General features: G+C 40.3%; 1 protein-coding gene across 8 annotated transcripts in view; it reads right to left on the minus strand.

Moving 5' to 3' along the window:
• Positions 1–13,896: 13,896 nt before the first annotated feature.
• The window catches only part of FGD4 (FYVE, RhoGEF and PH domain containing 4), a 168,808-nt gene continuing 155,942 nt past the window's right edge, over positions 13,897–26,762 (minus strand). For 7 of the 8 annotated variants that reach the window (XM_032472991.1, XM_032472989.1, XM_032472994.1 and 4 more), the window contains 6 exons: positions 26,638–26,668; positions 26,336–26,428; positions 25,887–26,012; positions 22,777–22,917; positions 20,478–20,618; positions 13,897–19,428 (listed from right to left, as the gene is read on the minus strand). In XM_032472991.1, the coding sequence (XP_032328882.1) occupies positions 19,171–19,428; positions 20,478–20,618; positions 22,777–22,917; positions 25,887–26,012; positions 26,336–26,428; positions 26,638–26,668 (790 nt within the window). In that variant the 3' untranslated portion in view covers positions 13,897–19,170. The remainder of the gene's footprint in view (positions 19,429–20,477; positions 20,619–22,776; positions 22,918–25,886; positions 26,013–26,335; positions 26,429–26,637; positions 26,669–26,762) is intronic. The other variant, XM_032472990.1, reaches the window with a different exon arrangement.

The raw sequence follows: 26,762 nt of genomic DNA on the forward strand, positions 1-26,762 counted from the left end.
TGTATACAATACATTAGACGTTGCATATGGTACCAAATGTAGGCTTTCAAAAAGGCAAGGAGAGCCATGGGGACAATGAATAACAAAAATATGAAGCATAAGAATCTTACAATATTAGAGCCTAAGGGAACCTTAGCAACTTTCAGGATTTTAAATTTTACTCCAACTCCAGTATTTTACAAATAAGGAAACCAAGGCTCAGAGAGGTGGAGTACGCGCTCAGGTTTACAGCCCCAGCGGCTGGCGGAGACGGGATCAGAACTCAGTTCTCCTGACTCTCAGTTTGACAAAGCCTCCCTGATTCAGGAGTTCCTTGTGTGTCTGGATTAATGACAACAAAAAGTCATACATTTTAAAATGTGACTTTTAGCAGAATTAAAATTTGACGAGTTACGGATCAGGCTTTTACAATGATTTTATGTCCCTGCCTGAGCCCGCTGTTTGGGAGAAGGTGAACCCCAGCCCTGAAGCCAGCTCACAGCCCCCAGAACGCATCCTGGAGTTTTGCCCACAGATTCTGACTTCCCGGAACAGATGAGGTGTATTTAAATTCTAGTACAGGCATATTGAAGAAAGGTTTTAAAGTTAGAAGTCCTTCACCCTTTTGCCATTGTTAATTTTATTTATTTGTTAAAATTATTTATTGCATTTTTAATTATTTCATTTTGGTGGAGGGCAAGGGAGTTAATTAGGGTTATCTATTTTTTGGAGTAATCAGGTACTGGGGATTGAACCCAGGACCTCATACATGCTAGGCATACACTCTACCACTTGAGCTATACCCTCCCCTGTCATTGTTCAAGTCCTTTCTATGGGCTAGTCTTACCCTACAGCTCACCAGAAATGTAATGAATAGCGAGAAAACATACTCGGATCCGAACATTAATCATTTAAGCAAAACAAGGCCACAGAGGGTATCTTTCTTCAAGGCATAGATTTTCTTTTCGTTTCTTTTTTTTTTTAACATTTTTTTTTTATTGAGTTATAGTCAGTCTACAATGTTGTGTCAGTTTCTGGTGTAAACCGCAGCGCTTCACTCACACTTAAGTGCACATATACTCATTTTTGCATTCTTTTTCACCGTGAGCTACTACTACAAGATATTGAATATATTCCCTGTGCTATACAGTATGAACTTGTTTGTCTATTTTATATATACCTGTCAGTATCTGCAAATCTCGAACGCCCAGTTTATCCCTTCCCACCCCCCATCTGCCCTGGAACCTCAAGTCTGTATTCTATGTCTGTGAGTCTGTTTCTGTTTTATATATAAGTTCATTTGTCTTTTTTTTCTTAGATTCCACATATGAGTGATCTCATATGGTATTTTTCTTTCTCTTTCTGGCCTACTTCACTTAGAATGACAATCTCCAGGTCCATCCATGTTGCTGCAAATGGCATTATTTTATCATTTTTTATGGCTGAGTAGTATTCCATTGTATAAATACACCACAACTTCTTTATCCAGTCATCTATCAATGGACATTTAGGTTGTTTCCATGTCTTGTCTATTGTAAATAGTGCTGCTATGAGCATTGCGGGTGTAGGTGTCTTTTTGAATTAGGGTTCCCTCTGGATATATGCCCAGGAGTGGGACTGCTGGGTCACATGGTAATTCTAATTTTAGTCTTTTGGGGGATCTCCATACTATTTCCCAAAGGTATATATTTTCTTGTCAAATTCGTTTCTTAAGTTCTCAAATAGCAACTAAGGCCAATTCTATTTCTCTGTTGAATTTACAAGTTCAACAGGGACATGAATCATAATGGCATGTTGTGGGGGTGGGGAGGGGTTATGGGGGACTGCATTGCAGGCCAAAGGAATGACAAAGCTGAGAAACAGCCCAAGAAGAGGGTAAATAGAAATGGCTAGGGCCATGAGTCTCCAGGTCTTCAGGCTACGGATCGTGTTCCCAGCCCAGGTGTTTAGGGTGTTCTTGTGTCTCCACAAGTTCCCGGATGTCACAGATGAGATAAGGAGTCACTTTGCTCTCGGGAACTGATTGCTCAAGACTGATCAACTACAGACTGAGAGCACAGGGAAACTACGGCCCGTCCAGCATTGTGGTGAGAGGCCATCATATTTCCATTTGGACCCGAGGAAAGGGGAGCCCTGGACGGGGGACAGAAGAAAGGAGGAGAGGGTTGTAGGGAAGTCCAGGCGCTGGAGCAGGGATTCTCCACTCTGGCACTGTTGACATTTTGGGTTGGAGAATTCTTTGCTGTGGGGCACCATCTCGTGCATGGGGCGTGTACAGTGGTGTCCCTGAACTCTAAGCACAGATGCCAGTAGCACTCCCTCCCTCCCATTTGTGACAACCAAGAAATGTCTCCAGAAGTTGCCAGATGTCCCCGGGAGGGAAGAGAAAGGAGATAGAAAATTTAGAAAACTAGGTTGCAAGCCAATGTTCTGGAGTGTGAGGGGGCAGAGAATAGGAATGCACCCTGGCCGCCCCTGCCCACTCCCTCCCACCCCCTCCGTCAGTGTCTTTCCTCCTTTATAAACATGTTGTTGCTTTGGAAAAGCTTTTTATGGACCCCTGAATTCCTTTCTGTTTTTCAGCTGGAGAGCTATTTCTCTTTTCATTCCAGTCACCCCAGGACAGGCTGAGACTTAGCCCTGCAGAGCCTGGGTGAAGCCCTGCGCAGCTGGGGGGGGAGCAGGAGGGGGTAAGTTCTCACCGGGACACAGTTTGTGGTACTTGGCCTGAGCACTAACTGTGCTTCCCTCAGTTTTGATGGTCACAGTGGTTCCTAAAAGGAGGGTGGGCAGGTAAAGGAAGAAGGGGACGAGTCAGAATCACCTGGGAGAAATTTGTACATCCTTATCCACCTGCTGGCACGCAGCCCCAGCACATCAAAGCCACAACAAAGTGTGAGACGGGTACGGACGTCTTCAAGGCTAACACACAACAGGGCTCAGCTGTCCTTCCTCCCACACTCTCCTCCCAGCAGGACCGCCTGCCTAAGAAGTTTTCTACAAGGTCTAACCTCAGTGATAGGTGGGGCTCTCGATCACAGGTTAAAGCTGTTCCTTGAAGTGTTATTTAAACTAATGAAAAATGACAAAAAAACCACGAATTTGAAAAAAAAAATGTGAAACAGGAAGACACATTTCGGAAAAGGATGGAAGAACGGCCTTGGGCAAAATAAGTCTTGCAAGCTGAAGGACAAACCCCGGGGGGCTGAGTCCCAGAGGGGAAAGCAGGCGCCCAGGGACAGAAAAACTTCATCTCTGTTGTGCTAATGATTGGACCTAGTTGCCCAAGGCCAGAAACTCAAGTATGAACTTTACCCTTATCTGTTCCTGTACTTTCTTATAGAAAATTCTCATGCATTCCTTTCCCCTCACAGAAGCACTCCCTATTTCTGACTGCCACCATGGAGGCACCTGCTACTGATCAAAGATATTTGATAGTTTCTGGAAATTATCAGTCCTCATGTGAAAAACCCTTCGTTCTGTTATAAAAGCAACTCGCCCCTTGTACTTGGGGAAGTGGCCCCCCCCCCTTTTTTCTGCCTTCTCCCTTGTGCACAAGCTATTTCTTTGTGTGTGTGTTGGGGAGAGAGGTAATTAGGTTTATTTATTTATTTTAACTAATTAATTTTTGTAATGGAGGTATTGGGGATTGAACCCAGGACCTGGTGCATGCTAAGCATGTGACCTATCGCTGGGCTATACCTTTACCCCTAAAGTTGTCTCTTTTAATAAAAAGTTTTCCTTGCCTAATAGTCTTGTGGAGTCGACAATTATTTCCATGGTATTGCTGTCCAAGAATCTGGAAGGGGCTCAGTAACAAATGCACCCCTATGTCCACTGCAGCATTATTCACAATAGCCAAGATATGGAAGCAACCAAAGTGTCCATCAATAGATGAGTGCATAAAGAAGATGTGGGGGGGGATGTGTATGTGTGTGTATAGGAATATTACTCAACCATAAAAAAGAATGAAATCTTGCCATTCTCAGACCTAGAGGGTATTATGCTAAGTGAAATAAGTCAGACACAGAAAGACAAATACAAGCACATACTGTATGATTTCACTTATATGTGGAATCTAAACATCAAAACAAATAAAAAACGCACAGTGTGGGGAATATAGTGAATAATTATGTGATATCTCTGTATGGTGACAGATGGTAACTAGACTTATCATGATGGTCATTTTGAGATGTTTAGAAGTATTGAATCGCTATGTATTGTACCAGGAATTAACATAGTTTTGTAGTTCTATTATACTTGGAAAACAAACTCATGGGAGAAGAGATCTGATTTGCTGTTACCAGAAGTGGGGCTGGGGGGAGGGGCGATTGGCGGAAGATCATCAAAAGGTACAAACTTCCAGTCTCATGACAAACAGTCCTAGGGCTGTAATGTGCAGTGTGGTAAATATAATTAGCACTGCCGTATGTTATACATGAAAGTTGTTACGTGTTCTCATTGCAGGGAAGACATTTTTTTTCTGTTTCTTTAGTGTATCTATATGAGATGATGGATGTTCACTAAATTTATTGTGGTAATCAGTTCACAGTCTACGTAAGTCATATTATTATGCTGCACACCTTAAACATACACAGTGCTGCACACCAATTACATCTCAATAAAACTGGAAGAAAAGAAGAATAAACAGTAGATAAAATCATTGATAGAGATTATTTAAACCTCTTAGAGACTAATATAAGTAATCTTATACCAATAAGCTAGACACTGAGAGGGAAAAGTCATTTCTATTACATATAAGATACTAAAACTGAATAAAAAAGAATTAGAAATTGGAAAAACAAACAAACTGTAAGTATTTGGAAGCACTAAAAATATAAACCAGTGAAAATGGGAAATAGCAGATTTTGTAAATAAATTGTAGTGGAGTATAAATGAAATAAATCACAGAGGTCCTAGAATGGTGCCTAGCACATAGTAAGCCCTCAGATGTTGGCTGCTACTATTAAAAACTGCTTTTGAAGATAGAGAAGTGCTTAGAGTATGATGTTAAGAGAAACAAGTAAGACCCCAGATTGCAAACAGCGGGCTCTACTTTGTAAAGAGACACCTGTGATTTGGGGATCAAGACTGAGCTGCGATGGTGCATCCCTTGGATTCAGTTGTGACTGGCAGGGCGGACATACTTGAGGAATTTGCTCTGGTGTTTGTAAGGGAAGGAGAATAAAGGGACAGAGTGAGGGGACAGAGGCACCTGGGAGGACCAGACGGCAGCTGCATTGTCAAGAGTTCTTCCCAGGGGAGCTGGATTAAGGGGTGGTCCAGCAGGGAAGCCACCCATGTTGCTATGTATAGGGGATGCTAAGGTGTTGATCAGCACTAGTCGTGGTGGGAAACATTGATATGGAGAAAATTGTGTTTACCAGAATTCCTCTCAGGAACAGAATGTGTTTAAATCACTTGTCATAGTTCAAAACCCCCAGGGGGCGCTCTTGAGCAACAGTAAGTGGTCTCTAAAGTGCTTATTGGTGAAACTGGGTCCAGCTGATTTCCATCTTTTTATTTATTTTGTGACTAGTAAGTATACACAACTCTCTTGCCAAATCTGAAGAACCCAGAATACAATAGAAGAGGTTCCCAGCTGCTCCCAGAAGTCTTACTAGTAGATGTTACTTGGTCTCTCCTCTAAGTAAATGTTAAACAAACATTTCAGTAGCACTAATTTTAAGAGTCACCGACTTATTACTTTATCTGGGAACCTTCCATCTGGCCCTCATCCCTGGCCTCCTTCAGGGCTCACTAAGAGCAGGATTTTTGACAAAAGCTGGAGGAATTTTTCTTTGTTGTGTTCTGGTTGTTACATTGGCCAAGGAATCTGTTGAATGCTAAGATCTAAGAAGCACCTGGGGCTCAGGTGACTATGGAGCTTGGATCCGCCCTGTGGCCACCACTACTGGCAGGTCACCGCCTGCCACCAGTGGGCTGGAGCACGTACTTATGTGGATGTCAGCAGTTCCTTAAGTATGTTTCTTTTTAACTTCTAAATATATTTTTAGGCTTCAGAGAAAAAAAGGAAAATACAGAGAAGAAATGTTGAAAAATCACCCAGGATTCCACCATTTTTAAACTTCAGGCACTGATCTTTTGTGTGTGTGTGTGTGTGTGTGTGTGTGTGTGTGTGTGTGTGTGTGCGAGGGGTGAGGCAATTAGGTTTGTTTATTTATTTTTAAATTGAGGTACTAGGGATTGAACCCAGGACCTCATGTGTGCTGGGCACGCACCCTACCTGAACACTCATCTTTGCATGAGCTGCTTGAAGTTTGATTTTCTGCTCTAATCTCACACTAATTTCATGGTTTTCTTGCTTTGGTTTCTGAATCCTGAAACAATAACTTGTTCTGCTCCACCTTTTCTGTTGTTGTTTGAAAACAATAGAAGTTCAGTTCCTCTGTGGAATTCGGGATTTTTAAAATAAATGAAAATACATTTTCATGCATGAAGGGGCTCTGGAACTTGGAAAGGTCAGAGTTTTTCTCAACTTCTCTCTTTTATTCTCACACAATTTTCCCCCTTAAAATCTATTAGCGTTTCTTGGATCCCTTAAATGAACCAATGTTAAGAAATACCAAAACACCCAGGAACAATTGCAGTTCCTTTAATATGTTTGAAACAATGTGTAATTTTAGAACATTCTAGGTATTGAGCTCTTCATATTTCCACTCTAGTCAAAATAGAATGTTTCTCTTATTTGTGTTTTATTTTGTAAATCTTGCATTAGGTTAACAATCAGAGGTGACAAGCGTGGGGTGGGTCAGAAATCTTCCTTGTGAATGCTGACATAAACATTTGTGACAGTATGGCTTATCTATTTAAAAATATTGAGTATTTTGTTTACAAAGAACATATCTTCTGACTAGTGGAATGACAGAATAGGAGGATAGTTATTTGTATGCTCAGAGAAATTAAAAAAGAACCTACTGTCAGTATATTCAAAGTAATCCTAGCTCTTAAATATTGATACAGTAAGCAACTGACATATAGGAAACACTCAATATTTAAATGTTGAATGAATAAATGACTTAAGAAAAATTTTTTCAGGGGTGGGGGAGGGAGAGGTAGTTAGATTAATTGATCTATTAAATCAATCAAGCAATTAATTAATTTAATGGAGGTACTGGGGATTGAGCCCAGGACCTCATGCATGCTAAGCACGTGCTCTACTACTTGAGCTCCCCGCCCCGAAAGACGGGGGCTTTTCTTTATACATCTTTATGAAATAATTTTTATTTGTATGAAGAGAAATAAAAGAAAAGACAAATTACAATTACAAAACCATCTCAGCAGAGTAACTAGGTTAAACTCCATAAAAACATTACAAAAAATTTAAGTGCATTTGATTCACAGAAAAGCTAGAAATACATTACAAAAACTCTAGTTCACCCTTCATCCAGATTCTCTATTAACATTTTTACTTCATTGGCCTAATTGTTCTCTCTCCCTTTCATCTCTGAATCATTTGACAGAAAATTGTAGACATGATGCCTCTTTACCTTGAAATACGCACTGGAGTGTGTATTTTCAAGAACAACGCTGTTCCCTTACATAACTGCACTGTAATTGCTGAAACAAGAAAACCGACAGATACAGTATGATGATCTAAGCTACACACATAATTAGTGTCTAACCAATTGTCTCCATAATGTGTTTAATAGTAGAAAAAAAGAGGGGAGGGTGTATTTCAAGTGGTAGAGCACATGATTAGCATACACGAGGTCCTGGGTTCAATCCCCAGAAATTCCTCTGAAGTTAAATAAACCTAATTACCTCCCCCAACCAAAAATAAATAAATAAACAAATAAAATTTAATTTAAAAAATAGTAGGAAAAAAATATAGCTTAGGTCCAATCCAGGATTCCATACACATTGCATTTAGTTCTCAAGTCGTTTGAGTCCTTTATTCTGGAAAATTCCTCAATCTTTCTTTGTATTTCATGACTGAACATTTCTTTAAAAATATATTTTATTTATTTATTTATTTTTGTGGGTTTGTTTTTGTTTGGGGGTGTAATAAGTTTTATTTATTTACTTATTTATTTAAATGGAGTTACTGGGGATTGAACCCAGGACCTCGTGCGTGCCAAGCATGGGCTGTACCACTGAGCCACACCCTCTCCCCTGACTGTAATATTTTTGAAGAAAATAGACCAGGTTTTCTGTAGTTCGGGCTCGCTCAGTTTGGGCTTGTCTGGTATTTCCTCATGGTTAAATTGAGGTTCTGCACTTCGAGCAGGAATAGAGAGATGTGCTTCGATCAAGGGGCCCATGATATCAGTCTGCCCTTGCTGGTGACATTAACTTGGGTGAGGCGCTGTCCACCAAGCTTTTCCATTACAAAGTTATTATTTTTCCTTTTATAATTAATAAGAACTTTGTGGGTACAGCTTTGAGACTATGTACGTACACTTGTCCTCAAGAGTTTTTTTTACCCACCAGTTACAGAGTAGGATGATTCTTACTTGAATTATTACAATGTTTTGTCAAACGCTCATCATGTGAACTTTTTCATTCCTTCTACACTTGTTTGTTTGCATTCTATCATCGGGAAGAGCTTTTCCTTTTTCTTCATTCATTCATTCATGTCAGTTTGAATCCATGTGTTCCTATTTTATTTAATGGATTTTAATCAATTACCATCCTTTACCCCCCAGCTCCATTGACATAGAATCAACATAGAACCACCATCATTTTTTATTTTCGTGTTCAACTGTCCCGGATTTTGCCAGTGGAAGCCTCTTCAAGTTGACTCCTGGTTCTTCTGTCACGTCCCCATCATTCTTTAGAAACCAACCTACATATGCTCACTGCTGCCGGGGAGTTATTGCTTCTAGACCCTCAGAGAAGACGGCTAGGAGATGTGTGTACACACACACACCTGTGTATCTGTATGTCTTGTCACCAACTGTCTATACCACCTAGCTAGCTAACTTTATCAGATCATGTGTTCATACTGATACCTGTAACTCTAGTCCAACAGCACAGAGTTTATTATCACATTCTCCCTTTCCACAATGGAACTTCCTTCGGGGACAGCAAGAAATTTGGCTCCCATTACACTCAATACACCACTTATTTGCTCAGTTCTAGAACTCAGTAAAATGTTGGAAATGCAAGTCTTACGATTGGGTAAAACAAACCGGTGACCTAGAACTCAGTACTTGCTTACAGTTTTATTTGCCTTTAGCCTAAGCGTGTATAGTCAACATACTGTGTTCAAAAGTGTGCGTGAGCTCTAATCTTTATCTTCAGAGTGGTTATGTTGTTATGCATTTGGTATTATTTGACCTATAGATATGTTCATTTGTATTTATATTCCATTTTAGGTTTTTTCATCATTTTAAAATCTTATTATGTATGTGGATATAAAACACTCAGATGGTTCAAAAGTAAAAACTCAACAAAAAGGTATACTTAGAAAATCACCACGAATTCCTTAGCAAATAATTTTTCTTTATTGAGGGTTCCTTCTCCTATATTTAGAAACTGTGAGGCTGGACCCTTTGGTTCATTCTCCTTGTGGTCTGTGCCTGCCTGCTCTCCACTCCCCAAGCACACACACACACACACATGCAGACACACATACTAACGCAAAAGATACTGAAAAACAATCTTCACAAGATGATCTGTAGGATGAGATATGTTTCTTCCTCCTTCAATATTTTTAAGTTGATTTTTTCCCAGTTTTTCACAGTTATTACCTTGGCTTGGTGTATGATAATCATATATTTAAATGATCTAAAAATATTGTTTCTTGTGAAAATACCGTAATGGACTATGTGGTTCAATCTTCTTAAAAATCTTCTATAAAAGCAGAGTTTCCTTTACTGAGCCAAAGCAACCTGGCTTTATTTTTACTGAAATGCAAGACCAAAACAACACATGAATCACTTCCTCTGTGAGAGAGGGTGACCGCGGACTGGGGGCTCATTATCCAAACCCCATGTCAGGTCTGCTCCGCCGGCCCCACTTCCTCAGGACGTGTGTCTTTCAGCACCTCTGGCTCCTTCTGGAACGGTGACCAGCCGCCTCTAATTTCCTCATGGACCAGATGTTGTGGTGGTGATGACAATGGGTTGAGATGGATTTTTTAAAAGCAAGAATCCATTGTGCAAAGGTTGACTAAGATTTTCTTCGTTATATTTTGAAGTCCTTGACTGTGTTTTAAACACTTAATCAGGAATCTGGCTTTGCTATTAAAACAATTTAGCTATATAAAATGTTGATTTCTCTTCCTCTCAGCCTCTATTCCAGAGGTCCGATACTTCGGAACAGTTCTGCTCATTTTGTTATTTTATATAATCTAGATTTTGTGTTCAGTATTTGAGCGCCTACAATGTGGGGATTGGGGACATCAGTGATCAAAACATATAAAAATCCTTACCTTTGTGGAGCTTCTGTTCTAATAGGTGTAGATAGACAATAAAAAATAAACAGCTAGTTACTTAGTTTGTTACAAGATGCTAAGTGCTATGGGAAAAGATAGAACAGATTAGCAAGGATGGGAATGATATGTGGGTGGTGGAGGCAGCTGTAAATCTAAAATCTCATAGTCCAGTGAGATCGTGGTGGTATCTGAACAAAGACTTTAAACTGGCAGAGGTGTAAACCGTGTGGATGTCTAGGGAAGGAGCACTGCAGGAAGAAGGGACAGCCAGCGTCTGTGTTATACGGCTTACGTGTGCTCTGCTTGTTTACAGAAAAGCAAGATGCGTGGTCCAGGGTGCTGGTGGTGGGGAGACACGCAGGACCTTGTGAGGCCAGAGGACTCTGGCTCTTATTCTGAGGGAAATGGGGAGCCCCTGGAGGGATTGGGGTAGAGAAGCAACAGAATCTGTGTTTTGACAGACTCCCCTGATTGCGTATTTGACAAGGTGAGGGGTGGGGGAGGGCTGGAAGCCTTGCGACTCAGTAGAAAGCTACTGTGACAGTGCAGCAAGATGGTGGTTCAGGACAGGATGGTAGCAGCCGCACTGGTGAGAGACCTGATTCTAGGTACATTCTGAAGGTGAGTTAATGTCATTTCCTGATACACTGGATGTGTAGTCTGAAAAAGAGAGGAGTCTGAGATGAAAGCTTTCGGCCTGAGCAACTTGGAAACCGGAGTTGCAATGAACTGAGACGGGGAAAAGTTACGGATGGGGTAGGTTGTGTGGGGAGAGATCAGCTCAGTTTTGCACAGGTTAAATTTAAGATTGTCTACTAGGCATCCAAGTGGAGAGGACAAGTAGATAGATACATGTTTGTAGTGTGCAGAGGAATAGTTAAGAGCTGGAGATATAAAATTGGGAGTCGACAGTGTGAAATTATATGTGATCACCAATGAAACGAGCGCGGATAAAGAACCCAGGACATACCTCATCCTGGGTACCACTAAGAAGTCTAGAAGATGTGTAGAAAACAGCAAAGGAGACTAAGAGAGGAATAGAAAGAATAACCAAGTGTTTGGAGACCTGCAAGCCAAGGGAAGAAGTGAATTTTGGAGAAGGATATGACCAGGTATAGCAAATGCCAATAAGTCAAGATGAGAACTGAGAATTGACCACTGGATTAGCAACATGGAAGTCACTGTTCACGCTGATGAGAGCAATTTCATTTAAATGGTGGGGGCAAGAGTGTGGCTGAAGTCCACTTAGGAGAGAATGGTTAGCAAGGAACTGGAGACAAGCACAGAAAACTCAAGTATTGCTCCAAAAGGCAGGGGGGAGTGGGTGGTAACTGGCGGGGGAAGTTTATTATTTAGGTTGGGGGAAATTATGCATGTGTTTGCTGAAAGAAAGACCCAGTAAAGAGGGAGGACTTTGTATATTGTATGAGAAAAGCAGAGTGGCTGGAGCAGTACCCTTGAGAAGGTGAGTGGGGGTAGGAGGTGGCGCACAATTGGAGACACCAGGTTTAGGTAAGCAACATGGATTATCCAGTCAGGATGTGGGACCCAAGTGTTGGTAGATGGCTCGATGTGGTTGTGGGAAGACTGTGGAAGTGCCCCGCCAATTACTTTAATTTTCTGAGTAAAGTGGGGAAGGTTATCAATTGGGTCGAGGATGAGGGAGGCGATGGAGGTTTGAGGAGAAAGGAGGTGTGAAATAGTCATCTAGTGACACATTTAAAATCACACCAATCAGTATAGGTGTTCATCTTGCTCAGCAGCAGGGGTTGTGGGCATGGAGAAGACAGAGTTGAGTAAACCCAGGTTTTGGTTTTGGCAAACAAGCAGGACAAAGCCAGAGAGGGCGTTGAGTGAACTGAACGCAAAGGGCTGGTTAGTGATTGAACCTTTAAAGTGGGCATGGGAGGACGAGAGGGCGCCAGGAGCTGAGCGGCAAGTCACGTAACCTCTCTAAACCTGTTTGCTTGTGTGAAAATCTTACAGGTGCTGCTGTGATGTGCACGTAGAGTGTTTGACACAGAACCAAGCGCTGAGTAAATATGTAATCAGTGTTTCTCAAATGAGGCTTCCCATCAGGATCACCTGGGGAATTTTTGCAAATACTAATACCCACAGGCCAACCACCACAAGATAGGGGTTTCTGAGGGTGAAGCCAGAGCACGACTCAGTTTACTCCCAGGTGCATCTAACGTACAGCCAGGGCTGCACACTTCTGCAGTAGCTCAACGATCTCCGTTAATGTTAACAGTTATTTACTGAATGTCTCATCCGGGCCAGGCAATACATTATAATATTGTCTCATTTAAGTCCCACAACTTTTCAAGGGAGAGTTTGTGCCTAAGTCACAAAGAGTAAGTGACAGAGCCAAGGGTTTCTAGCCAGCTGTCTACGACAGAGTCCTTTCCACCGTGAGCCTGTTCCTCCAGGAGTGGTTTCAGGAGCACTGACATCACGCAAGACGTCATTAACAAGAACGGCTTCATCGCTGACCTTGCGACTCAGAATCCGCAGTTGAGTAAGACCCTCAGGGGATGCACACTGAAGTCTGAGAAGCCCTGAATAAGCCACACCGGCCCTCTCTCCGCCGTGTTTCCACTCCCGTGTAAGGTGGACCCAAACAAGTCGTGTCGATGGGCCAAGGGCAACATTTTAAAGAATTCTTCAGCTGATGCCAACTGCTTGTAAGTATCGATAAATGAATTGGTTCATTAAGGCCTGAAGAAAGGTAATGAATGTCTAAAAAATATTATTTCTGGAAATGTTTTACTTATGAAATCATATTGGAAGTCACTTAGGATTCCTTTTGGGGATATCTTTAATTTTTTAAATCGAAGGCCAATACGGTGACTGTATGATACCCAGTAAACTGCTCCAGGAAATGCTATTTGTATAGTGCTTCAGAGTTACCAAGTGCCTTTTTCTTATTCCTTGAAACGACTGTAAGAATTTATTATTGGGATTCAGGTAAATTGCCTAAGGCCATAGCAGGACCAAGACCCACAGTTCCTTTGACTTGTGTGTCACTATGTAAGACTGAGCCATGCAGGCAATACCATACACCATGGACTGAAGCAGTCATTTCAAAGAGAACAGAGCAGCCCTGCTGCACTGTTCCTGGAGATCTAGTTTTGGAGTTATCTCAGGGAGAAGCCACCATCTCTACACCTGGGGAACCCTGGCTTCTGTCTTAATTTTATTTATTATTATATCATTTAATTATTCCATTTACAGGGAGAAGTAATTAGGTTTATCTTTGGTGGAGGTGCTGGGGATTGAACCCAGGACCTCGTGCATGCTAAGCATGTGCTCTACCACTTGAGCTATACCCTCCCCCCACCACAAGCTTTATTCTCAAAAGATTTATGCAGGTTTTGGTGGGACTGGTGGTGGGAAGGACCATCAGTACCCTATGCAGTAACTTTTTTCTGAGTCAACCAACATTTCTAACAACCAAAATTATTGTGAGCTGAACATACATAATCCTAGCTGAAATAATATCTAAGTCTTTAGAATTCATTTAAGGATGTATTTATTTATAAGATACAAATGTTTACTATTTAATAGAATTAAAGTGCTTAATTTTACAATGTTTCCAATTCTCTGTCTTTATGACCAAATATACATATGTTACAAATTATATACACTATCTGCAAGTATTTTACATTCATATAGCTAGAAAGGAAAAATTATTTTGTGTACACTTTTTTTCACATTTAACTCTAAAATTCTGCTAACATACCTTTTCAAACTGATCAGTCAACAATTCAAAAACCCAGACAACACTTACTCAAAAAAAAAAAAAAATCAGTCAATTGTCACAAAATGAAATGCTAGTTTGGTTTTAAAAAAACAAAACAAGGTTCTATGTACAGACATGATTGCTAATGTAGGGAGACCTCCCCACCCCCACCCAAGTGATACATTCCAACATCCATATAATGTGTAATAGATAATGCAATTCTGTTATCATAATGGTCCACATAGACTATTATTTCTCTTCCCAAACCTATACATATCACTCTATGTATTTGGTATTCACTTATTAATAAAATATGCTACAATGAGATTTCTTGATTTCTCACTAAATCTACCTAATCTCACTAATTCAATCTGTAATGAGTTTCAGGAAGGGGTAACCGTCATGTAACTCACAGTGACCCCCAATGAGTTAACAACTATCTTGTACAAGCCATGTGCTACTTCATCTCAAAAGACAGAAAGGACACTGTACTCTGCCAAATGCTCAGCCCAGAAAGTAGAAGACTGTGATTGACTTCAGAGGGATTTTTTTTCTATGTCAATAAACAGGGCAGAAAACTACCCAATAGAAATTATTATTTTTTTAAGTCTAAAGAAAAAGTAATGACAAGATACTAACGGTCCAGAGGCCAGACGAAAGGCCGGGTGCAGTGGACCCCATCAGTGTGCGATCACGTAGATTTGTATCTTACAGTTTATGTCCCTCTGCTGTTCAAGTATTTTTCTCTTATCCTAACATATATTGCTCTGATTTGGAGACCGATGGACTCCTTCTGTCCATCTGTCTGTCCATTCTTGCTTGTCTCAGTGCTTCTCCAATTCCTCTCTACATATCAGTAAAGAAAGCAGTCGTCTTCCATGACAACATGATTACAGGGCATACATAAGAATGAATTATACCAAAAAATCCATGTAAATAATTTATGTTAAAATAGTTAAGTTAAAAAGAACAGTTTCTATAAAAATTTCATTCCTATGGAAAAACAGAATTGGAAATCAGCAGTTTTTACATATTTACATACGCATAAATTCACAGGAAGGGTTTTAAAAGTGGATCTAGTGGCTTTTATATATCATACTCATATTTTCTAAACCTGAAGAATCCATAGTAGATCGTAATATGGAAATAAAAAGCAACTAGATTCTACTAAAATTGGATGAGAATGAAGAAGTTAACAGGATCCATTACAGATGTTACAGATGTACAATACAATCCTATTAAGAACAGGTTACCCAGTTTTATATGAATACATTCGTGAAGAATACAAAATTTAAGAATGAAGACATTAAGACATTCTTGCCTTTCGAATTAATTTTAGCTTATAAATACCATGTGCTTAATCTTAGACCCGCTAATAGGAACATCACGTGATATAGAAAATTGTAATTAATGTTCGATTCTGCATTACAGCAAGGATGCCTGGTGGGGGGGGGGGCGCGGGAAGACCTTTGTCCTCAAAAGTTTTATTTGCTTCTCTTGATGCCTTTTTTCTCAGGATATTCAGCCCAGGATATTTCAGCCCAGAAAGGTCATTATTACAGTTATCACAGGTAATACACTCAGAATAAGAACTTAAGGCTTTGAGTATAACCAGAAATGAGATCTAAAATTAGAAGGGGTTGAGGGAAAAAAAAAACAACAAAAAACCCTGTTTCCACAAAGTAGACAATAAAAAGGTTGGTAATTTTTAAAAATTGGGGTATGTCACCCCGTGAAGATAAGGATGCCAATCTGTATTAAACTTCATGGAAAACGAAATGTAACTTGATAAAGCAGTACAGGTGTGTTTGGCTGTTTTTACCATCCGTACCCTTTGCAAAAGTAAAAAAGGCTTTTGATAGTTACTTGAATCCAAGGAATGATGTTGTCTGCCTCCCCCCCACCCCCCGCCCCTACCACACACACTTTCTCTTCCCTACACTGAGCAATTTGAATTCTGGCATCACTTGGGAATGTTCACATTAAAATTTCGGTATAAAAACCTACCCTGAAGAGCGTTATTGCTTGCATACACGATGGCACTGGAGATGCCATTATCACAAAAGTGGCTGGTGGCACTTTCCATCATTGGGCCCCACTTAAAACCTGGAGATACGTCTGCACTACATTCATAGTTAATATACCAAGTGACAGACCTTCGATAAAGAAAAATTAAAGTGTAAAAAAATCGGAATGTTTTATAATGAAGAGCAGTTCTTATCAAAGAAGTATTTTTTAAGTTTGGAGGAAGGGCACTTTAAAGAAAAGATGACTTGGAAAGCACCAAATTAGAGACAATATTCTAAAAAATAGGACCCAAATGGAATGTTGGTTTTAATAGTAGAGCAACCAATTATTTTTCTAGGTTCAATTTGCCATGACTGCTCAGGTGTCTCAGACAGCGAAAGACAGATTCTTCTTCTAACCAATCAACCACACTTTAAGGTCTTTCGGTTGAGTCTTTTAAGATGGCTAAGAGCACTCCTTTGCCTTTCTCCAAGTAAAAGCGTTAGTGATACTTTAACAAGAAACAGGCATAAGGCTCCTTCACTGCTTCTCTCTGCGCGGCAAAAGAGCACGTGTCACGCAAAGATCGTGACTGGATAAGTAGAAATTCTCTTCCAATACTAATATGTCTAATTTTTAGGGAAAAAAAATTAAAGAGAATGTTAAAGCGTGATATTATTCCCTTTCCATGAGTTTTCTTTCAGTATCTAAATTAAATCACATTTGATATTTACTGAGCCAAACCTTGAATACGTCCATGTTACTTCTATTCCAGAAGAACTTACTGGTAGTGGAAATGTAGCTTTCTTGCCGTTAGAATAGTTTTCAAAAATAATCTGGCTCGTTAATCTCCTAATTGCCCTCCGCGTTTCCGTTGTTCTGTCCCCAGTTACAAAAGTCCCCATCTCCTGGTACTGATTCTACATTTTTCCCGCTTCTCTCTTCTTGAGATTCAAACCAAAGCATCACGATCCATCGGTATAGTTTAACCTTAGTAACCACCTCTGAACTCACACACACATATGCACACTTGGCAACTAGAAAAGAGAAGCAATGCAAAACTTTTTTAGTCCATCCTTAATTTAACAGGGCCTAAGAAGCTACCTTCTCTCTTTTTGACTCCAAGTACCTGGTTTAATATTAACAATCCTGGCTGGTATTCCTTTTGCAGAGGAAGGCAGCCAAATCATGTCCGCCATCGTAAGTTCACCTGCTTCTTAGGGGTACGAGGGGGAAAAAGGAGATATTTCAAATATTTCTCTAAAAAAACAGGGCCTGAATAAATGAATCGCAAGTCCTGAGTGCATCTGTCCTACATTTAAGGTATAATCCCCCAAAAGCTGAGGACAGTGGGGTCGTTCTTGGGGATTTCTAGCAGAGAGATGCATTAAAAAGTGACAACGTTTGGAACATGACAGAGTAAATTTTAAAAAAAAAGATCTAATTTTGAGAACAGCACTAACTTAAATAGCCAACTTAATGTGAGATTTTAATCATAACTACAATATAATAAAGAGCAGCCTTTGTGACAAGGAATCACACTTTGTCTGTTAAAACTCCCCAGAGGATAAATGGGGGAAAAAATGCTCAAACTCGCATCAGTCATTATGTACCTCCCCCAAACCTGCCATCAAAATATCATTTTTCTATATTGTATTTTCTCCCACTCTTCTTTAGTGATGTGGTTTAGAGTTGAACATAAACTATCTTCAATTACCTACCCACCCCACCCCCCAAACACAGGTAATCTTATGTGAATTTTGTTTCAGTCTGACAAAGGAATAGGCTCACACAATTATCTTAAGTGTTAATTATACATAGTCCTCATTTAACCACACTTAACAGTCTTACGGAGAAGAAAAATGTAACAATAAATGTAGTTTCCAAATGTCCCAGCTCTGCGTAGGGTCAGCTGTCTTGTACGTGCTGATTTTAATAACTGCTGTGACAATCAGAGGGCTGCACAAGGGACAGCAACCTGCATGACTCTGACCACCCCGCGACCGGAATGCACCTTTTCTCAGAATAACCAAGACTGAAGCATTAATTAAACCCTCATATTACACTTAAGTAGGCATTATTAGCACCTTCAAAGAGAGGCACTGTTTTAAATAGGCACAGAACAAAGAAAAACAGTACTTTAAAAATACCGTTGGAACTCACTAATACAACCCATGCCACATAAATTATAGCGTCTTCTTATTATAAAAATATCAATACCCTTGGATGTCAACCAGCTAAAACATAAGTCACCAAAAACATTTCTTAAGTTTAGAACACTGCTCCATTCCAAGATAAAACATGCTGTATATTTAAAAAATAAATTAGAAAACAAATATGAGCCTTAAGCTGAAGAAAAAAGCACATATAGTGTGTGTGTATATATATATTTATATTTAATACTATATATACATAATCGCTATATATTTAAGATATTTTATTCTTAGGAGTATTTCTATAAAAACAAGTATTATCTTTTCTCAATAAGTTGAAAGTTTGAACACCAACAATTTGTCCTTTTTGTTTTAAAAGAACATACATCATTTATGCAGCTTGAGCTTTATAAACTAAATAAAATAAGTTAATATGATATTCTAAACTGTCCCTGTATTTTTTTAAACCGTAGATCTATTTTGGCAACATAGAGGTATATCTTTCAAACTGTTTCAAACTGTTACAGTCCTACATGTGAAAGTGAAGACGTTAAAGGATTCCTTAAATGAAGTGGCCTTTTCTAACCTGAAATGACAGAATTAATTGATACCACTTTTTTTTCTCCCCAAAAGTACATATTCAAGGAATAGCTCATTAAAAAAAAGCTCCATTTTTCACATTATTTCAAACTTTTTATGGGTAGAATGGCTCTGCACATTAATCTCACTAAGAGTACATAAACATAGGAAAATAGTGCCCCAAAAGATGCATTTGGGCCCGTGTTTTCAACATAAAGTGCTAGGAGAGGAGTAAGGAGAGCTGGGAATGTCTTGAGCTGTAAATCTTGAGACCTCCTTGGCCCCCACACCACGGACGGTCCTGGGGTTCAGCATTCGGACTGTCTCTTAGATTCAGGATGCTCGTCCAAAGCGTCTGGCTGCTTGCTAGGGCCATCTGGTGTCTCACCTGTGACAGCTAAGAGGATGATCTTCAGCCACTTCTGCTTCAGCTCCTCACTGTCTGCAGCAAAGCTGTGCACGGACTTGGACTGGGTCAGTTTGAAACTGTGCGGCAGGTCTGCACTCCTCGGCATATCGTCCACGACATAGCCCAGGAGTGGAATGGTGGCCTGTGCTCTGACGTCCTAAGGGGAAAACGTGGCAGTGAGATGTGATCGAGCTCCCACTAAACTTCCTTTTCTACCACCTTACCTACAAAGACTTGTGTTGTGAGCTCTCCATGGAGAGAGAGGCAATCCCATGCTTAGCACAGTGCCCGAGCATGAGGCCGCTGATCGTGTTGCCCGAATGCATTCATGAATGAGCACTGACATCTAAATCGGTTAGAATTCACTGACCGCACACCTCCTTCTCTGTGAGAGAGCCCATTCAACTCCTCATTCAGTGAAAAGGGGGATAATCACCCTACTGTACAAGTCCAGCAAACATTAATGATGGACTTCACTACCAGATGCAGTTTTATTTGGTGTTTCATTCATTCACGCATCAATTTACTTATGGACTGGAAAAGATTATAGGAAAAACAATGAGATAGAATAAAATATATACCTTGGCATTTTTAATCTATTTCTAAAATAAAGTTTGACTAGCCCTCAATGTAGATATAGGCTACATTAAACATTTTATGTTCCCAGATGAACGCACAATTGGTTCCAGTGTTGTTGGTTTTTTACGCACAGCACAATCCACACATAGTGTCTGGCTCAAATCTGCTGTTCCCACAGATTCATCTCAGATAAGTGAACAGAAGGTCTCAACAAACTGTTACAAAGTTGATTTAAATTCACCTTCCTCTCACATTCTTTTCTTTTTCAGGCATCCCTCTATTCAGGAAAAAAGGGCTTGCTAATATTTCCCATCATTAAAAAGGCTCCTTCTCCTTTGATTCAACCCCTTCTCCCCATGCCCGTTCCTAACTCAACCCACATTTCCTCAAACCCACTGAATGGGAATGAGAGAAGGGGGCAAATGATCCATAAACAAGCAGAAGGAACTATTGGCTATAGAGGGATCAGTCAGGCTAAATAAGCTTGTATTTTAGTTACTATTTTCCAATTGTAACGAAACAGTGAAACTCTCTGAATTCGGTCCTATAGAGAAGCACATGGAGGGGTTTTAGGTTCAGTGCCCACGGGCCTCCCTCTGTTCCTTCAGAAAGAAGCTGGCTGGGTACCTGGGGGGCCCCGTACATGTACAGCACGAGGGGGTCTTGCTTGGGGATCACACACCAAGCTTTCTGCCAAGGTTTCGACTTCTCCATGTACTGAAGGAAGCTGCACACCACGCTGTTCCCAGATACTTCTGCCGATTCAATCTAGAAGAATGAGATGGAGAGCAGGAGTGCAAGTGAGAGAATGAACACAAATGAACCAGATTAGAGAAGTAATTCAACTTAAGAGAACATTCGCTAAGCTACAATGTGTCTAAGTAAAACGTCTTCTGGGGTTGCCCCAAAAAAGGCTGACCGGCAATTATTATTTGAACATTCATCTAGACCTATTACTAGCATGGGAAAACATTTAAGACCATTTTAACTTTGTGTTACCAGACCCTGAATTTAAATAAAACTAAACATTCCTTGACTGCTTTCTCCACAAGGCACTTTTCTTAGCTCGCTATGTGTTTCATTTCATTTAAACCTCACACCAACCCCGAGTAGTTCCTGCTTTCTTTTTTTAATTGGTGTTAATTTTTATTGTCTTTTTCTTTTCTTTTTTTTTTTTTTTTTTTTTTAAGAGGGGGAGGTAATTAGGTTTATTCATTCATTTATTTTCAGAGGAGGTACCGGGGATCGAACCCAGGACCTCGTGCGTGCTAGGCATGTGCTCTGCCACGTGAGCTGCCCCCTCCCCCGGAGCAGTTCCTACTTTCATTATCACCAGGCTGAGAGGCGAAAGAGCTTTCCTGAGATCGCGCGTTTAGGTACTGGCGTGCTAGGATTTGCATCTGGATCCAGAGTTTGAACTCTTAGCCACAACGCTGTACCGACATCACTGCGTGGGAAAGCCGCGGCCAAGAGGTAAATACTTACTGGCAGTCTCTAGCCTATACCTGAGATAATTTTGAAGGCTTTAAAATTGCAGTAACTCTTTGCAGGGCCATTTACAGTTTCCTGCTTTGTCTCCCAATATAAATCACTGGCTAAAAAGGGAATGACTAAATCATGGTTTTTATTATGCATATTTCCCCTTTGGTAACCATAGTTTGTGTTCTATGTCTGTGAGTCTATTTCTTAAACCACAGGGTTTTTTAAGTTCATTTATTTATTTTTTTGGTGGAGGGAGGTAATTAGGTTTATTTAGTATTTATTTATTCTTAGAGGAGGTAGTGGGGATTGAACCCAGGACCTCATGCATGCTAAGCATGTGCTCCTACCAACTGAGCTATCCCCTCCCCCAGATACTCTTAATAAACCAAGTATATCTATGACTTTAGATACATAGGAATTTTGATCATGAACCTACTCTTCATAGATTTCCAGGCTATCTTGGAGGCTATCTGTCCCAAAAGCCTTATATTTACCCCTTATGTTGTTAACATCTCTGGGTGTGAAACTCACTTCAGACACAAGCTGCACTAGAGTTCCTGGGCTTGGGTCTGAATTTATCTAACACATGAGTCAAATTCACTTATGAGGCATTTCAATAATATTTCAATGCAGTTCTCAGATTACTGTCACTGGCCATTAAATGATGCTTTTAATGCAGTAAATTGGAAAAGTTTTTCAGGTAATTACATTGCTAAATTTTAAAAATTTCATACAGTAGTTTTCAAAGCCAATATGATGAAAATGAGAGAAAAACTTTCCTATTAAAAATATGTGGATATTATAATAAGTCAGGCATTAGAAGAGATGCCAATTAATACTCTAATATTTGACTTCACAAAATCAATACACGATTGGCCCTTTGTAACTGGGGATGCAGAACGTGCAGATAAGGAGGGCCGACTGTACCAAGCCTTTGTATATCAGAGACTTGAGCACCCGTGGATTTTGGTATCTGTGGGGGGTCCTAGAGTCAGTCCTCCACAGACACCAAGGAAGGACTGGATTTCACTCTCAAATGCACGCTGGTTAACACAGCACTGCCCCCTTTCTTTCTATACAGCTAAGCATGATCCCAAGGGTCAGCAATATATTTTATTTTTATTTATTTTATTTTGTTTTTTGTTATTTTTTTGGGGGGGGAATAAGGTTTGTTTATTTATTTATTTTTAGAGGTGGTCCTGGGGATTGAACCCAGGACCCTGTGTATGCTAAGTACGTGCTCTGCCACTTGAGCTATACCCTCCCCCTACTCAAGAGTCAGCAACATAGAACAGAAGTATATAAATCTTGCTCGTCATACTCCAAATTGTTAAACACTAAGAGAAATAACAAAATATATTATTTGTATTCTGCAGGGTTAACAGAATATTCTATGATCCTAGTATAAAAATCTAAAAGACATCCAACATTTAATATTTCATACCTCTAAAATTCCTTTTCTTTTCTTTTCTTCACTGTCTGTGAATCCACTTATTATTTGATAACAGTCTTTACACACTTTGCTCAATTTACCACCATCATATTCAAGCTGAGCTTTGTAATCAGAACACTTCCAGCAAACCACCTTAAATTTAAAAAAAAAGAGTGAAGAATACTATTATTTAAAAATAATAAGGTGTAAGCAATAGTCAGCTATAGGTGATGAGAAATGAGAAAAAGTTCAATGTAAAAGGCCAGTTTGTATTAGACTAAGAAGATCCCCAGGGGCACTCGGAGTATCTGTCCCGGCATTGAAAGGCGGCTTGTGACGGGTTCTGCCTGCCCTTCCTTCTCTTCCTGGCCGAGAGGTGGGAGATCCTCAAAGGCTTGGTCCAGATCTTCACACGTCACACCTCCGGATGTTTCGTCAGTGCCCTCCCCACGTGAATTCGTGGCCATCCTTGCCCTCAGCCTTCTCCTATCACACATACCCCTCCACCCCGCAAATATGTTCCCCTCTCATCGCGCTTCCTACAGCAGGAAACAACACAGCCTTCTACCCTGTCGTGGCGAGTCTGAGACCCCGGTGTCATCCCGACACCTCTGTCTACCTCACCCCATGAACTCACCGTATTGCAGAGCCCTGCTGATTCTGCCTCCTAGGTAATTTTTTCAACCTGTCCATTTTTCTATACCTTTCCTGCAGTCACCTGAGTCCAAGCTAGCAGTGTCCTGGTTTGGACCAGTAGAGCCTCGTGACTGGTCCTGGGAGCACTCTTACTGGCGTCCAGGCCACTCCTCTTAGTCTGGCTCTAAGCTATTTCCCAAACAGCACCGGAGGCTTCCTTAAAAATGCTAATTTGATATGTTTCTCCTCGATTTAAATTCCTTCAAAGTCTTCCCTTTGCTCTTGGATCATGAACAAATTAAATTATGGCCTCTGAAGGCCTGCGTGATCTGCCCCTCTTCCTCCACCTTCAGTGACACCGGCGTCTCACAGCCCCTACAGAGCGGTGCCCCCCGCCACGCTCACCTCTGCTTCCGCGAGCTCACTCTTGCTCATCCTTCACGTACTGACTCAAACGTCACTTCCTCAAGGGAGGTTCCTCCAGCGTCCTGACAACAGCCCATCTCCTATCACCGTGCTACTAAACTTCCGTGTGCTTTTCTTCACACACTGATTATAATTTTTAATTATGTACTTGTGTGATTATTCAATTAATGCTTGTCACCCTCAGTAGGCTGGAAGCTCTATGAAAACCTGTCCTTGTATATTTTGCTCACCACTTATGTAGTAAACATTTATAGAATGCCAAGAAATGAACAACTATAGGCACACTGCATGCTACTTTTTACTGAATGGTATTTTTTTCTAATTCTTAAAGGGTAACTGTTTAAAAAAAGACTCTTGTAGTTTAAAAAATTATTTTCTTGCTTTTAGAAGCATATTTTCCCCCATTTATAGTGGACAAAAAGAAATATAAATACTAGTAAAACTTTTGGTTTAGTTTCACAGCATGTAAAATTCATGATAAAAAATGTTCATTGTTTTCTCATGATGACAATGAAGTTATTATAGGATTTAGAATTGAACATGTCTGTATCTGCAATCATATCAAATACTATCTTATTTATTTTCAAATTATGTCATAGTACATTCAAACATTTTTTGTTTGTTTGTTTACTGAAGGTAATTATGTCAATATCTGAAAACGTTTCAAGCAAACTCAATGATAGATTTAAAAAATGTCTTACCCTGAGGGGGGAAAAAGATGTTTGCTATCAGTTTAATTTTGATTATAAAACTGTCTGAATCAAAACTTAGGAAAAAACAATGAATAAATCCACAGTGTAACTGAGAATAACCGAAAAGAGCTATAAATAAGGACGGACACACTAAAGCTTACTAATAATATACTTGGTCATGACACCACGATCCCTGCCCTTCTGGATGTTTGCCCGTTGCTGTTCGGGAGAAAGTATTTATCCTCAACTTGGTTTACAAGGACCCTCCAAAACTTGCCCCTACTTCTCTCCAGCTTTCAGGTCATGCTTTTGTGCCTTCTCACTCTTTCCACATGAAACAACTCAATCGCTGGAAACCCATCACCTGCCTCTTCTGGCTTGAGTAGCTGAATCTTGCTAGAGAAATCACTGCTTTAAATGGATTAGCGTGTCCTTTTACATTTGTAACCATCAATGTCTAATGGGCACCCAGCAGTCCACCTTTGCTTCTTGGGCAGGCTCACTTTACCCTGCCCAGAGACAACTATTTCATGCTTGGCCCTCGTTCTCAAATCTCCCCAACAGCTCCCTCCTTCCCCCTTCAGTTTCAGATGACGGCTCTTCCTGATGCTTCAGTGAACATGTAGGTCTCATCAGATCTCAATCCCCCCATTTCCCACCACCAAATCAAAAAGACACCCACATTTGCATGCATCACTCCCTTCATCCTTCCTGTTAGCAGGGAGGGAAGTTTCCCTCTCCTCATCAGAAACCTGAATCTCCACGGAAGCTTAGGCCCCATCTCTTGTTTCCTCAGTCATTGACCCCTTGGGTTATTACCTCTCCTACTTCTTACCGCACGCTTCCCCTCGCTCACTATGCTCCTGCTGAGTGACCTGCTGGCAGTCTCAAGAATTCATCAAGCTTCTTCCTGCCTCAGGGCTTCTGACACACTGCTGCTCACCGCCTGGACGTTCTTGCTGTCTCGCTTCTCACGGTTAGCTCTTTATCACCTTTCAGGCGTCAGCTTAAGTGTCAACCCTTCATACAGGTATTCATTTTCCTAACTACGACTGGTTCCAAATCCTTCTCCATTATCCCCCATTTTAACCTCCTGTTTCTTTATTGCATTTACAGTAATTTGAAATGCTTGTCTGTTTACTTGACTTTGGTCTATTTTTCTCCGTTAGAACGTGAGCTCGATGAAGCTATCATTTTACCATTTTGTCTCCAGGACCCAGCACAGCGCTTGGCATATAGTTATCACCAAAATAAGTTTATCAATTAAGTGACGTATTGAATGATTTCTTTGTTCGTTTCCAAGGTGATGATTTGACAACACTTTATCTAGTGACTGGCCAACCTTAATGATCAGGAAACTGCACGTACGTGTCCACATGCTCGGCAGTGATGCCTTCTCCTTGTCAGCGCATTAAAAGGCTCCTTGCATTTCATGCACATGGTCACTTCATTGTCCCGTATCCATCTCGGGGCCCGTTTCCCTAGCTCAGCAGTCTAAACAGGGAAAGGAGATTCAATTTTAATGGCAAAACCCGTCATTTCCATTCATTAATTCATTTATTTAAAAAAGCACTTTAACAACACTGCTCATACAGTGTTTTGAAACTCAAGATGCAGGAAAAGAAACGAAAGGTTCAAAGAAGTTTAAGCAGCGTGAAGAGGCGTTCACTACTGTATTTCCCTAAGAAGGAGATTCTGTCGAAATAGCCAGTTCTGGCAACACAACGGGAAAAGGCCGGGTCACAAAAATGACCAGACAGATCTCCTGCAAGCGCAAGGAGAAAAGAATTTAAAGTTAAGAACTGAATTCAACTTACAGAGACCTCTAAGTGGATGTCATTATCCTTCGCAATCGCATTTCTGAAGGTTTCATGCCTCTGATGGAAAGCATCAATCGTCTCCTGAAGTGCCTAAAATACACATGAAATTCAAAGCACACACTAAAGTATCAATGCAAACACTTTATTAAACAAATTATCTAAGATGGGAGTCACCTTAAAAACTCAAGTGACCTTATTCTGATGACTATAATACATGCATAATACGACAATATATGCACATTTGGGTACACATATGGGGGTTATGACAAAACAAAAATGAAAATAGAAATCAGGTTTACCTTGATCCATTCTTCTTTGTCTTGCTCAGAACTAAAACCAAAAAAAAAAAAAAAAAAAAGTAAATAGAATATTAATGAGTTACACCTAGTATATAAAACTATGTTTTTATGTTATTTCAACTTTC

This window comes from Camelus ferus, chromosome 34 (genome assembly GCF_009834535.1).
Source record: "Camelus ferus isolate YT-003-E chromosome 34, BCGSAC_Cfer_1.0, whole genome shotgun sequence".
NCBI lineage: Eukaryota > Metazoa > Chordata > Mammalia > Artiodactyla > Camelidae > Camelus > Camelus ferus.